This window comes from Apis florea, unplaced genomic scaffold, assembly GCF_048593485.1.
Source record: "Apis florea isolate Af1SG1 unplaced genomic scaffold, ASM4859348v1 contig_2495_pilon, whole genome shotgun sequence".
Taxonomy (NCBI): domain Eukaryota; kingdom Metazoa; phylum Arthropoda; class Insecta; order Hymenoptera; family Apidae; genus Apis; species Apis florea.
Window position 1 is genome coordinate 243,610 of NW_028256595.1, and position 13,377 is coordinate 256,986.

General features: G+C 41.6%; 1 protein-coding gene and 1 long non-coding RNA gene across 8 annotated transcripts in view; one reads left to right on the top strand and one right to left on the bottom strand.

Annotated features, from left to right (window-relative positions):
* The window catches only part of LOC100872434 (trehalase), a 22,519-nt gene continuing 9,142 nt past the window's right edge, over positions 1-13,377 (bottom strand). For 3 of the 7 annotated variants that reach the window (XM_086906851.1, XM_086906858.1, XM_086906855.1), the window contains 6 exons: positions 8,338-8,424; positions 5,382-6,164; positions 5,181-5,314; positions 4,321-4,874; positions 3,987-4,234; positions 1-1,768 (listed from right to left, as the gene is read on the bottom strand). In XM_086906851.1, coding sequence (XP_086762977.1) covers positions 1,627-1,768; positions 3,987-4,234; positions 4,321-4,874; positions 5,181-5,314; positions 5,382-6,164; positions 8,338-8,424 — 1,948 coding nt within the window. In that variant the 3' untranslated portion in view covers positions 1-1,626. Of the gene's footprint in view, positions 1,769-2,284; positions 3,860-3,981; positions 4,235-4,320; positions 4,875-5,180; positions 5,315-5,381; positions 6,165-7,607; positions 8,425-9,218; positions 9,273-9,364; positions 9,507-13,377 lie in introns of those variants that run through there. The other 4 variants (XM_086906857.1, XM_086906854.1, XM_086906852.1 and 1 more) reach the window with 4 other exon arrangements.
* On the top strand, positions 9,812-10,664 carry LOC116414970 (uncharacterized). Its single transcript, XR_004225524.2, has 2 exons — positions 9,812-10,307; positions 10,393-10,664. It is a non-coding gene; the product is annotated as an uncharacterized LOC116414970 (long non-coding RNA).

Below are 13,377 nucleotides of genomic sequence, written 5' to 3' on the forward strand. Positions count from 1 at the left end.
TTTGATCGCAATATATATATATATGTATATATGTACACAACAGATGATATCGAGACCTCGCGTAGAGATTTCGGGATACGCATACGAATACATAGAAATGGTATTTTGTAGATAACGAGAGACTTGTTATTTGAGCGTATCGTATTTTTCGTCCCCAGGGCGTAATCCGAGTAAAATTTCATCATTCGTAGCGTTCAACGAAATACCGCGATATCGATTCTTCACCGATCATTATTATTACTTAATTGATTCGCGGCAAAATCGAACGGTGCGTATTCGTTCACATTTGTAACACAAAATTCTCTAACTAATCTATTCATTTATCTATCTAATTAACTAACTATATTTATCTATATTTATACGTATGTATTTCGCGTTGTTCACGATAAAAGTAACAGTGCTTCGAACAGTGTCGAAAAATCATGAAAACGCAATGTTTGCTCGTTGATCAACGATGGCGAACCGTTCGATCCTCCATTTCTTTTTTTTTTTTTTTTTTCCTCTCCTTTCCTTATTTTATTCCCGCAATCGTCCGCGAATACGGATAATTATACAAAGAGTCTGTTTCTCGTATTTACGAACAGAGGAGAATACGTTACGTCGGCGAACGGTGCGCCATCGTCAGTTGTCGATTTTGACTAAATCGCGAAAGCGGCTAAACGGATTTATCTCATACAAAAATATCCGGAAAAATACAAGATTTTTATCGAAAATTTGTTATCTACACATCTCGAATCGACGATCGGTCATTTAAACGACGATCGCTCGTCTATAAACAACGTGACGTAAAAAGCGCTATCTCGTTGCTACGAGTTACACACGACGTTCACGACGCATTATTATGGATTTCGCTCGATCGTCCGAAATTCTCTTCGCTTCTCATCTTCAAAATCTCGATATCCGAGATTTCGATCACGGTGTCGAACACGCGATCGCTGTAGAGAAAAATGTGATTAGGTGTCATTAGGCCGGATGCGTCGAGAGGGGGAGGTGGATGGGAGGGAGGGGGGAGCTATCCGCACAGCGAGAGGAACGGCGAATTCGTTTCGAATTCGCGATGCCGCGCGCGTTTTCGAAAGTCGGGGAGGAAAGAAGGAAACGGTCGCGTTCGAAACGCGACGACCAATAGGAACGAGTCGGTACCGTGTATCACCGTGTCACCGCCGTTTCACCGTATCACCTTCCCCGCTTCCTCGCTAATCGAAACGCGATCACGATCGATTTATCATCGAAAACGGGGAAAGAAAAAAAAAAAATAAAAAGAGAGACGTCTGGTGAACACGCGCGAATCGCGACCATTCGAAGAGAACGAACGTTCGCGAGTGGAAAAACTACTAAATAATAGTAGTAGTAATAGTAGTAGTGGTGGTGGTAGTGGTGATGGTGGTAGTGGTACACACGCGGTTAGTGCACGATCGAATTGCGCGAGAACGAAGTATCGGCGAGTTTTGCACAGTGTTTGGTCACGGTCGATGATCGCGATCACGGCAGTCGAAGCAACAATGGGAAGCAAGTTCGACCAAGTGTTTGTTTATTCGCGTGTCCTTGTCTCGCCCCGCGTGCCGTTATCGCGTCTCGACGGTCGCTTCGCGCAGAAGCTTGAGCCCTCTAGAAAAGTAACGGTCGTCAATAGTTGTTCATGTCCTTGAGCTCGGTGTAAGCGATCCTCTTTCGATAAAGATTCCCACTCGGCGAGATCACTTTCCTCTTGTTCGGCATCGTGGACGGGCCCGGTACGTAGTAATGCCGCCTTTTGTACACCACCATTCTGTAAACGATTAGCAAACGATTATTGCCTTTTCTTTAATCTCTATTATTACGATCGACGAATCGTCGTGCATAGAACGAGAGTTGAACGAGTTTTATGAACCGTTCCGCGATATGCATTCATACCGTATATGTTGCGCGCGCATAATAAACGATAAATCAATTTAACGCGTTTAATCCTTCGTTCGCTCGTAAGTATTTTGCGTATATTCGATGATATCGCACGAGACGGGAAAAAGGTATAGATTTCGCATTCCAGGTTAATGGATCGGTTTGCCGCGGCGTAAAAGATAAAATCGCGGCGTTACGTGTACGATTGCGGCAACTTCCGGCGTTTCTCGAGTCGTTGTCGTCGTCATCGTCGAATTAATCGTAGTTTCGAAGCGAAGAATTGTGACTTTCGATCGAATTCCAAATGAATTTCGTTCTATCCAAGATGAGCGCGTTTAATTGCTGCGCGTTCGACGATAATCGAGGAGAGCGGAAGGAGATAAAGGAAAAATATTATACGAGAAAGAACGGTGTCAACGTTTATACAGTTGTTTATGCGAACTGTCAATACAATAACGAGAGTATCGTGTGCCGAAAAAATATATATATATATATATTTCGTTGGCATTGCAAAATATAACGGATAAAGGAAACGTTTGTAATATAATTCGTGAATATAATCGTTGGAGAACAGGTATCGGGTAGATTTTCTGATTTATACACTTTATTGAAATGTTACCACCACACAGGCAAGCAAACGTAGGTAAGGCATAGCGATATATATATATATATATCGTTGATCGAAACAAATTAAATTTATCGTCATCTACCTTTCCCTTGCGACGATACTTTTAGATATAATTTTGCTAATCTCTAATCTCTAATCCAGTCTTGTTCCGGTCGTCCTGCAACCCCTACTCAATCCAACCGATTCGTCAATTTTATCGATCGATCAACGATCCGCTGCGAAATGCGTCAACGATAATTTCTTACGTTCTTTTATTGTTATTACAGATATCTTAAAACGAGCGAAATATTCATTTTTGACGATAATAGGTAGGAACGTCGAGTTATCGCTATCTACACGGCAATAAGTATACACCTTTGTTAAAAAAAAAAAGTTTAACAACAATATTGCCGGAAAGCGTCGACTAATCTAAAAACGGGCATAAACATTTTTCACCTCGTTGATAAAATAATGCGACACGTCGAGATCTTGTAAACCCGGTGGTCCCCTTCTCCAAGTGGGAAATAACTTGGAGATCGTCGTACAAGATAAAAATTATACAAAAAAAAAAAAAAAAAATAAACTCCGTTTATCCGGAATGGAATAACAACAATAGCGAGCGAGGTTGACGGTTCATCCGAAGAATGATCCAAGATTCATTGGTACGGCCCTCTTTGGTAGTGTGATACGATGTAAGGAAGTAGACATGTTGGTTCGTTCGAGAAAAAAAAAATGACTAGACGAATACATATATATATATATATATACACATATACATATATATATTCGCTTCCTCGATCCTTCGAATAAATCGGCTTCGATCGAAATCGGTTTATCGATCGACTCGTCCTTTCCTTCTTGACCAACTTTGTTTGCGTGCTTCGCTTTTCGAAGCGAACAGAAAAAAAAAACGAACAAAAAAAAACAAAAACAAAATTCACTCCATAATACTGCGAGTTAACACACGCGTCCTTACTTAATCCTTACTTAGAAAAGAGCGATCCTCGACCAGCGAAGACATTACGCAACGGGGAGGGGACACGATTAAAAATCACAGAACACGTTACTAGAAAAACTAGAAAAAGAAAAGGAAAGAGAGAGAGAGAGAGAGAGAGAGAGAGAGAGAGAGAGAGAGAGAGAGAGAGAATCGCGAAATAAACGGGGAATAAAACATCGATTGTCCGATTTCCTCCTGAGACGTGGTAGACAGACTCCTTGTGGAATTCGGGGGAGAGGGGAGGAAGGAGGAGGGGAGAAGAGAGAAACGGGGGAAAAGGGAGAAAGCGAGATCGGCGCTTTTTTGTGCGCGCCCGGCGCAAAAAACATTCTCCCAGATAGACCGATAGATAGACGAACAGGTGCAAGCAAGGATATCTGAAACATAAAGCAAAAAACAGAGGAGAAGTTGGTTTATTGTATCGACGAGCGAGACAAAACTCGTATGTGTATATATATAGATACACACACGCCCAAGGGATGGACGACAAACGACTCACCTCACCCGATAAATCCCGCGGCCAAGGATATGACGAGGGCGAGAATACCGGTCATGACTTGGCCGGCGGTCGAGACGACGACCGGTTGAGGGGTCGAGTTGGAATGGAAAGTGGCCACGAAACGATCCTCGGCCGTCAATTTGTCCCCGTACCTGTTCAGCAAGTCCAAGATAACCCCGTTGCTCCAACCGAAACCTAGCTGGACCTCGTACTCGCCACCGCCTCCGTGCCCGCCCGAGACGGTCGCGTCGTACTGCGAAAACGATCGAGCGTGACCGAGTGTTGGCGACGAGCCAAGTAACCGATTATTGCGTCCTTTATTATCGCCTTCTTTATTACCTTCTCGAACATACTGTGCGTCTCGTTGTACGCCTTGTAGTTGCTTCGTACCCATCGCTCGCTTATCTCGTAGGCGAGCCTCTGTGCCCACGGGTCCTCGGTGTTGTTCAACGCCATGATCACGAAATATTGGAGGGGGGGCCAGGCGTTGGGATAATCCCATTGCTCGCCCGAGTGCTCGAGCGTGCTCGGTATACCGCCCAGATTCAACATTATCTTGTTCTTCTCCAGATACTTGAGCACCTTGGACACGTACTCCTCCCTCTTGGCGAGGTCGTAACAATCGGTCCACAGGGGAAGGATATTGGTCGGATAGAAGTAATCCCTCTTGATGTCGTTCAGCATGTCGTAGTCGAGCCAGACGCCGACCTCTTCGTGCCACAGCACAGCCGTGATCGCCCTCTTCCATTCGGCCGCCCTCTTCTGGTAATACGCAACCTTCGACTCGTTCCCCATCCTCTGATTGTACTTCGCCAGCAGCATCGCGTTCCGATATATTATCGTGTTCAGATCGACCGGGATAATGTATCTCGTTTTCAAGTTGGTCAGATTACCTGAAGAAGAAAGAGTAGGATCGATGATCGGGTGTCCAAGAGTTGGAATATTCGAATAAAGGAGGAGACGCGACGCGATCTCGTCCAAGGTTTAGGGGATCGATTTGGAAAACGAAAGAAGAGTAGGAGGAAAAAAGCGAGAGGAGAGATAGATAGATAGATAGAGAGAGAGGAAAAAAGAGGAAGCATTTATCAACGTGGTTATTAACAATCGCGTCGTATTACGTCGCGAAACACACGATTATTACATCGTTCCGAGTTTGCTCGAACCGTGTCGAAGATAGAAAAAAAGGAAACAAGAATTACCTTTGTTCGTGCCGTCCAGTATGAACCAACGGCTGGAAAAATCCCAACCGGATTCGGCAGCCGTTTTCAACTCCGCGTAATAATTGTCCTTCTCTTCGTTGGTGCGAAAACTTTGACTGGTGAGGTAATCCTCTCTGAACGATAAAAATTGAACGATTATATATGGGGAACGTGATCTACGGGGACTCGGTTACTACTTACTTGTAGGATTCCGGCCGAGGACCGGACGATTCCTCGTTGTATCTGGCCATTACGTAATTGACACCGTCCACCTCGATCTCGACCGTCCGATTGGTCATCCAAAAATCGAACTCCTTCTCGAGGAGGTAAAGATTGTTCTCGAGCCACTCGTAATCGTGAGTGGTCTTCAGATACTCGTCGACCATGGAGATCAACATGGGCGGTTGGGATCTCATCACGTAATATATCCTGCCTCCGTTCGGGATCAAACCGATCTTGTCCACCAGGGAGACGAAATTGCTCAACATTCCTTTCACGGTGGTGTACATCTCCGACAGGAGCAATCCTTTCACGATCCAATACGAGTCCCAGTAATAAAATTCACGAAATCGGCCGCCGGGGACGATGACCGGATTCGGCACGTAGATGATCGAGTACAGTTCCTCGTTCACTCGGACGTCGTCCTTCATCTTTCGTCCCAACATTTTCCAAATACTGTTCAAATCCGAGGCGAAGTTTCGGAGATCGTCGTCGAGAATCCTCGAGAGAAACTTGGGCCTGAACGTCCAATCGTCCGGATCCCATTCCTCGAACTCGGACCCTTCCGGGTCGAACGTGTCGTTCACGAATCGCTCGATCTGGTGCCTGGTGGGCATCTGATCGTGCCGATCCATGAACTCTCGAAACAACTTCAACGTCTCGTGTGGCGGATGTTTCATCTTCATGTCGACGAACGTTTTCGAGTCCTTGTAGATCGAGGCCATCTGTATCGTGTGCAGCAACTCGCCTCGGCAGTAAACGTCGCTGCAAGCCCAACACGCACACGTACACGCACACACTCTCGTCGTACAATCGTGTATATTCGAAACAATCCCGTTTCTTTCCTATCCGCTATCTAAAAAAACCTCGATAACCTATCGTCTCCCCCTCCCCATCCTCCTCCTCGGTGGTCCCGTTCTCCTATCGCGCGGATCTCGCATCCCCTCGCCATCTTTTATCCCCTCTCCTTTGCCTAATTCCTAATAATCAGCAATTATCGCGATAACGGAGAGACTCTGGATTTGTTTTATTATTTATTTTTTTTTTTTTTTACTTATTTATTTATCCCAACCGTTCGCGTTATCTCGATTCGCGAAACTCCTACAGCTTATCTGGCCACTTCTTCCCTCCTCCTCCTCCTCCTCCTCCCTCTCTTCCTTCCTCGTCAAAATCCGACTTCATTTCGTCGTCGAATTGATCTCGTGATAAAAATACGCACGATAAATACACGTATAAAAAGAAAAAAAAAAAAAAAACGAAAAACAAAGCCGTTTCAAAGATATTACTTCTTTCTCGGATAACGTAACGAGCGTCTATTCGTTTCGAACGAGGAAAGGAAGAATTAATTTCTCGAACGAAATTAACAAACTACTCCCGAGTTGTTATCCGTTTTCGCGTTACCGATGTTTACCGATGATAAACGGAGAGTCGCTCGAAATACCAGAGAACGTGCTCGCGTCCGTGGTGCGATCCGTGGACGCTGTAAGGTCACGTTCATTGTACTCGCGGAACACGATAATTTAAAAAGCCGGTGTTCCGTCCGTTGCCGTTTCGTTTCGAAGTTCATTGCTAAGGGCATATCTCTTAATTCTCGACGATTCTGCGATTCGCCGAGGAAGCTGCGGAACGCATGCCTCCTCGTTTGGCATTGTTGCGCTCGACGCGATGAATCACCGAGCAAGAACCGCCGGTGTGGGTCGCTCGCTCGCTCGTTCGTTCGTTCGTTCGTTCGTTCGTGCGCGTGCTCACAGATCGAAGCGACTGGCCAGCAGACACGAGATCGAACGCTCTATTCGATTCGTTTGGAAAGATTCCACTTGCCCTCGTGCTCGCCTCGAACAATTAATTTGGTCGAGAGTCACGCGTCGCCGTGCCACGTTAGCCCAGTTAGGGCAGCCGGTCGTCAACGTGACGACCGATGCGAGACACGAGCGACGCGCGTCATCGTTGTTACGCGCGTCTCGTATTACGCAACGAAACGTATAGGCGGGAAAACGATCCGAGAACGGGACGGAAGGACGCGAGGCGGGGCAGGGCGGGACGAAGCGGGGTGAGGCGAGGCGAGGCAAGACATGCGAGGCGAAAAGAGGAGAGAAAGGTGGAGAGAGAATTCGCGATTGGCGAGGAACGGCACGCGCCACGGGCTACCTCAGCGACATTGTACGCGCGTGTTATTTACTTGTACTCCATGTTGTGTGCTTTACTTACCTCTGGCACGGAGGTGGTTTCTCGGCGTTGGCGAAACATCGGAGAACGACGAGGAGCGCGAGGAACGTTGTAGCAGCATTCACCAGGATATTTCTCGAACCACACCGGATGGAACAGCTCGAGGCCATTTTCTCTTCACCGATGATGATCCCGCGATCTCTTTCTCTTCCCTCTTTCTCTTTTCTCTTACTTTCTTCTCCCTATCCTCTTTTCCTTTCCTTTTCGTCCTTCTCCTCCTCCCCTTTTATTTCTCTCTTTTTCTTCTTCTTTTTTCCTCTTTTAGGTTTACCTTTCTTTAGCTTTACTAAATTTCGAAAAAACGGAAGCGTGTGCGCGCGCGCGCGCAGCGAATCCTTTCTCTATTTTTTTTTTTTTTTTTTTTTTATATAATCGACTATATTTCGCGATAAAATATATATATATATTTTATATATACTGAGTTATGTATGGTGTCTATGCATCCTGTCTATCATCACTTTTTTCGGATAAAAGTATCCGTTCCCTTCTCCTTGTTCTCGTAGCTTGCTGCGTCCGTTTCTTTCCCCCTTTCTCTCACTCTTTCTCACCCCCCTTTCTCGCGCTTAAGCTCTTTTTTTTTTTTTTTTAGTCTTGCACTCACTTCGTATCGTTTTGTTCTATCTATCTTATGTGATATTATTAATAATCATTTGCGATTGCGCTAGCAACGAGTAAAAGACGAGACGCAAGACGATATTAGAGCTTTTCTTACTGTCTAGTGATTGGTCGTGGACGAGGAAAGGCCGACTGGCGTAGTCTACGGGGTGGTCTCAGCTGCGAGAACAGGGATGCATCTTCCCTGAAACAAAAGAAAATTCGAGTCACGGATTAATACACGTTTCGGTGTAGCGAGATCGACGCGATGAATCGTGGTCGAGAGACGGGCTGAATCGGGGTATCCACCGTTGAAAGCGGTAAAGAGATTGAACGGAATGTCGCGTGATCTATTCGACGAGGTTTTGAGCGAACGAAAGTTTTTGACGAAACGTACGTTGTTTAAAAATAACGAATCCCGAACACCAGGACCCTCCTTCTTAATACACCACCCAGTTTCTGGCCGCCACGAATTCGTTGGTTTAACGCCAGAATTGTTCGTTATAGAGAGAGAGAGAGAGAGAGAGAGGGACTAACGACTATCGTGTATCCGGGCGGCGCAGAATCGACAGTCGATGTTGGGCGCGTTACGCGGGATCGCATTAGCTCGATTAGGAAAATTTCCACGAGCGGCGAAGAGGCGCGAGCCGAAGCGAAAATCGTTTCGATGATTTATCTTACGACCGTTTCGCCCGTTCGATCGAAGAAATTAGCCCGACGGCCGCGCTCAAACTACGATTACAACAGCCAAAGTGTACACCTGCTATACTCGCGTCGCTTCGTTTATTAACCAACCATTCAAACGCCTCTTCCTCGAACCCTAATAGGTCCAACGGAGATTGGATTTGATTCACGATCTAATCATCGAGAGAATAAGTCGAGTAAATCGATCCTCCGCGTGACGGGGACACGCGATATCGTAAGACTATACATTTTCGGCGCAACGCAATACCTTTGAGTATAACGCGGACACGATTCTATAATCTTTGTTAACGATACCTTGCTACTTCCTTCCTTCCTTCCTTCCTTCTTTCCTTGTTTCCCTGTTTTTCTCTTTATTAAGAAGTTGGATTTAAAAAAAAAAAAGAAAAGAAAAAAAAATATGAATATCGATGCATCTTCCTTTTCGACCTATTCGTACTTACGGCGGCGATTCGGTGACGCAAATGCGAAAATCTTGGTTATCTTACGACTGTCACGGATCGTAATGATTTGTTGTTTGAAGAGAGGTTGAAAATCGAGAAGAAAAAAATTAATCGTTTTGGAGAATTTCGAGATAATAAAAGATCGCTGATATTCGTGCGGAGAAGGTATACGGTGTACGGTACGCGGTGAGAGATATACGGTACGCGACTAAATCGGTCGAGATGATACGCGGTCGCTTTATGAGCACGCGCGATCGGCTATGCGCGAGAAATACGTCAAGAATGCGCGAAGAACGCAAGAGGCGAGCCTCCAGCATCGAGAGTCCCGATTGGTCCCGATTGGTCCCGATTAGTCCCGATTAGTCCCGAACGGCCCGCATTGTTGCACGCGTCATAACGCACTGCTGCTACAAGACACATACCGTGTTACAGATTCGAACTTACTCTCATTCCCCGCCTCCAGTTGTGCTTGTCAACTCCTCCTAACCACGATAAGCCGCGAATTATCCCATTCTTCGCAACTCGTTCCTACACGATTCACACACGGTTATATTCGATCGGTCAAGGACACGATAATACGATTTTTATCCAATCTTATGCTTTAGAACGAAAAAACTCGACTCAACGCATCAATCGTAATTGCGATTCCATAAAAATATAATATATACGCGAACAATATATTTCTCTTTGAAAACAAATAAGGAAAAGAAAAAGAAAAAGAAAAAAACAAGACAAGAGTTTCTATCTTCGTTTCGGTTGATATTTTAAGATCAAACATCACGAGTAAATTTGATAGAGGTGACAAATTGCACATGTCTCGTTATCCATAGCAAAGAGAGTATCGTGATATGCATGATACCTTCGCGACGAAAAACCATGCGTTGGGATTGGTCGAAGAAAGAACGAGGAAGGGAAGGCAAAGGGAGTGTAAAGCCAATTGCGCGTAAGAAGTCTTCGAGTTTAATAGCGATATGCCGCGACCAAATGAACGTTGCTGTAACGACAATCATTCTATTGGCTATTTTTAGATGGAAATAGGTCGGAGCGGAGGGCTCGCGGTATCGAGAGGGCACACGGTGACGATGACGACAATAATGACAACCAGAAAGAAGCAAAAATTTTGATATCGCGTTCCTTCTGACTCTCGTTCGACCGAATTATCAAACAGAAAGATACCATGTATACATGGTATATGACAGAATGGAAGGTTAAGATATATAAACAATAAGCAATATATAATTATCCATCCAGTTACAACTGTGTACAAAATGTAATAAAGAATTAATTGTTATTCACGTAATGAGACTGTTATTATTATTATTAGATAATTCAGTAACGCACGTTTTATTTAAAATGTTGCAATATAGCTGCTGTATATCTGCAACTTACGAAATATGCATGAAAACGCACGTTCCGAATAATATCGATAATATCCATCTCTTCTTTTCTTTCGCGATTCAAACTAAATATTTATCAATGAACGTGACCCAATTGGTCAACGTCCACGCCAATAGATTGACCTTGACAATTTTACCGAATATTTAAAAGAATCTATACCGATTACGGAATATACGCAAAACTTAGATTATCGAATCTTAAAAGATTATTTTTCTCAATTTTAAAATCGTGCGCTTATTTGTAAGGAATATCAAAAATAATTTTAGTAAATTATACATAAAAATCAAAATTATTTTTTAAAATTAAAAAAAAAAAAAAAAGTTCGACTTCAATTCTAATTCAAATCTAATAATCGATTTCTATATTGATCATATCTTATGATTATCGTTATATACATGATGAAATAATTAAGAAAAAACACATCATATAGCAATGCGCACGAAAACTAATTATTTGTATATTATATTTTTTTCATTTGTATTATTTTGCAATATAACTGCATATATATATTATTAAAATATTTCTATATATATTCTTGATAACGTATTCTCTATTCAAATATGAAAAATCATTGAAAATATTAGTGCTTCCATCTTTTAAGAATATAACAAAGAAGAATAACAAAGTACATAGATCATTACTGATATTGGTAGTAGGCAATGACGGTCTTGGTCGATAATACGAACATGAAACGACTGTTGGTAATATGAAGCTTTCGATACACGACGAAACAAAAGAATAGATTTACGCAATAAAAAAGTATACCACAATCATGGATCGATGAATCAAATTCATTCATTAGCATTTAATACTCTAGAATAGCATTTTTTACGCATAAGAGAACCGAATATTTCGAATCGGTTTCTAAGAATACTTGCTTTAAATTTGACCACGTTTGCGATGAGCGATGTGGCGTGTGTATCGGCACGTATGCCGAAATATGTTCCGTTCTATGTTAAGAAATAAAGTTGAATTATATTTAATTATATCGCATTTTATATCATTAAAAAAAAGAATAAAAAAAAGGATTAGAAATTTATGAATTCGTTAAATAAAAGGAGACAATAAAATATTACTTTGATCTATTGTTTTTGCTTCTTACTCATCGTAAACTTAATTGATATAAGCCCATTTCTTTCGAAATTCATCGAAAATCTGTATGATCGACGCATGGATAAATCATCGCTTAAATTTCTCTGATGAACCTATTTCAAAACGGAGGATGTCATGGAAAATTTTTTATCGCTATTACGACTCGTCGATAACGTCTAATCACAATAATTCTGATATACCAAGATCAATTCACAGGGAAGGAACAAAATAATAAAACGCAATTGCGCGAGCCCCCGATTATTTCATTGCATGCTGACGTCAAATTACTCGTCGACCAATCGTCAAGCTTGCGTATCGATGAGCCCCTCGTTCGAAAAATCGACGAACACGCATACCATTTCCTCACAATTTTAATGGTCACGTTTTTCAATGACGCGTTAGCAAATTTAATAAAGTTTATGATGTCAAATATTTCCTTAATATTGTTCGCTAATTAATCGTTCGCTTTTGATTTTATCGAAAAAATTGAAGAACCAAATTTATGAATCTACAATAAGAAAACATTGCCGAAATGATTATTTTTTTTTACAATTTTTTGAAAATAACATTCGTTTTTCCGATTCAATCATTGTTTATTTTATTTATATTTAAATGCTATTAATCATAAAAAAAGAGGAAGTAATTCGAAACTTAGATCATTAATTAAATGAAATGAAGATACATCTGCTAAAGAGAATTTCATTTTCTTTGTTGAGATTTTCTTACGCGATTAAAATCGACATTTGTAATGTTTTTCTGGCGCTTTTTATGCATTTATATTTATATTAATTAATTTATATTGTTACAAATACAAATTAGATGCAAATTTACTCATTAAAATCTTAATGTTTATTTTTCATTTTACTTTATAATTTTTCCATTTTAATTTGTACTTATATGTAAAAGAATTTGGTTGTCATGACGAATCGCATAATAAGTCCTATATATATTTAATATACGTGAAGAGTAAAATATTATGGTGAACAATGATGCTTTTCATCATGATCGACAATCGTGAATTGGTTTCTGAAAGAGATAAGACATAATATCATTGGAAGAAAAACGAATTAGGCTATCAAATTGATTTGATAGCAAATATGATTTCGAATCGTATTGACGTCAATGAAATTTTTTTTCTATAATTTACATCTAAGAATAAGAAGAATTCTCGATATTATTCTAAAAAGAAAATATAACAATAATCGTCTATCTATGCAATTCTATGCATCTCGACATAATATTTATATATATATAGCATATGCTACAATTTATAATTTTAAACGAACATTCACTGCGTTGCAAATTAAGAGAATTAAGAAAATATTATTTCTTTTTGATTAAATTAACGTCAACAAAGTCTTTTACAAGTAATTGTTCTTAATTATACGAATCAAAAATTTTTTTACACAAATTAATAATTATACGCACTGAAGTTGCCGCGAATGAAATTGCAACGTCAGTAAGCATACATCTCATTCTCATTCGAGATTGTACAAAGTCTCCTAGCGTGTCTCATTACGTCA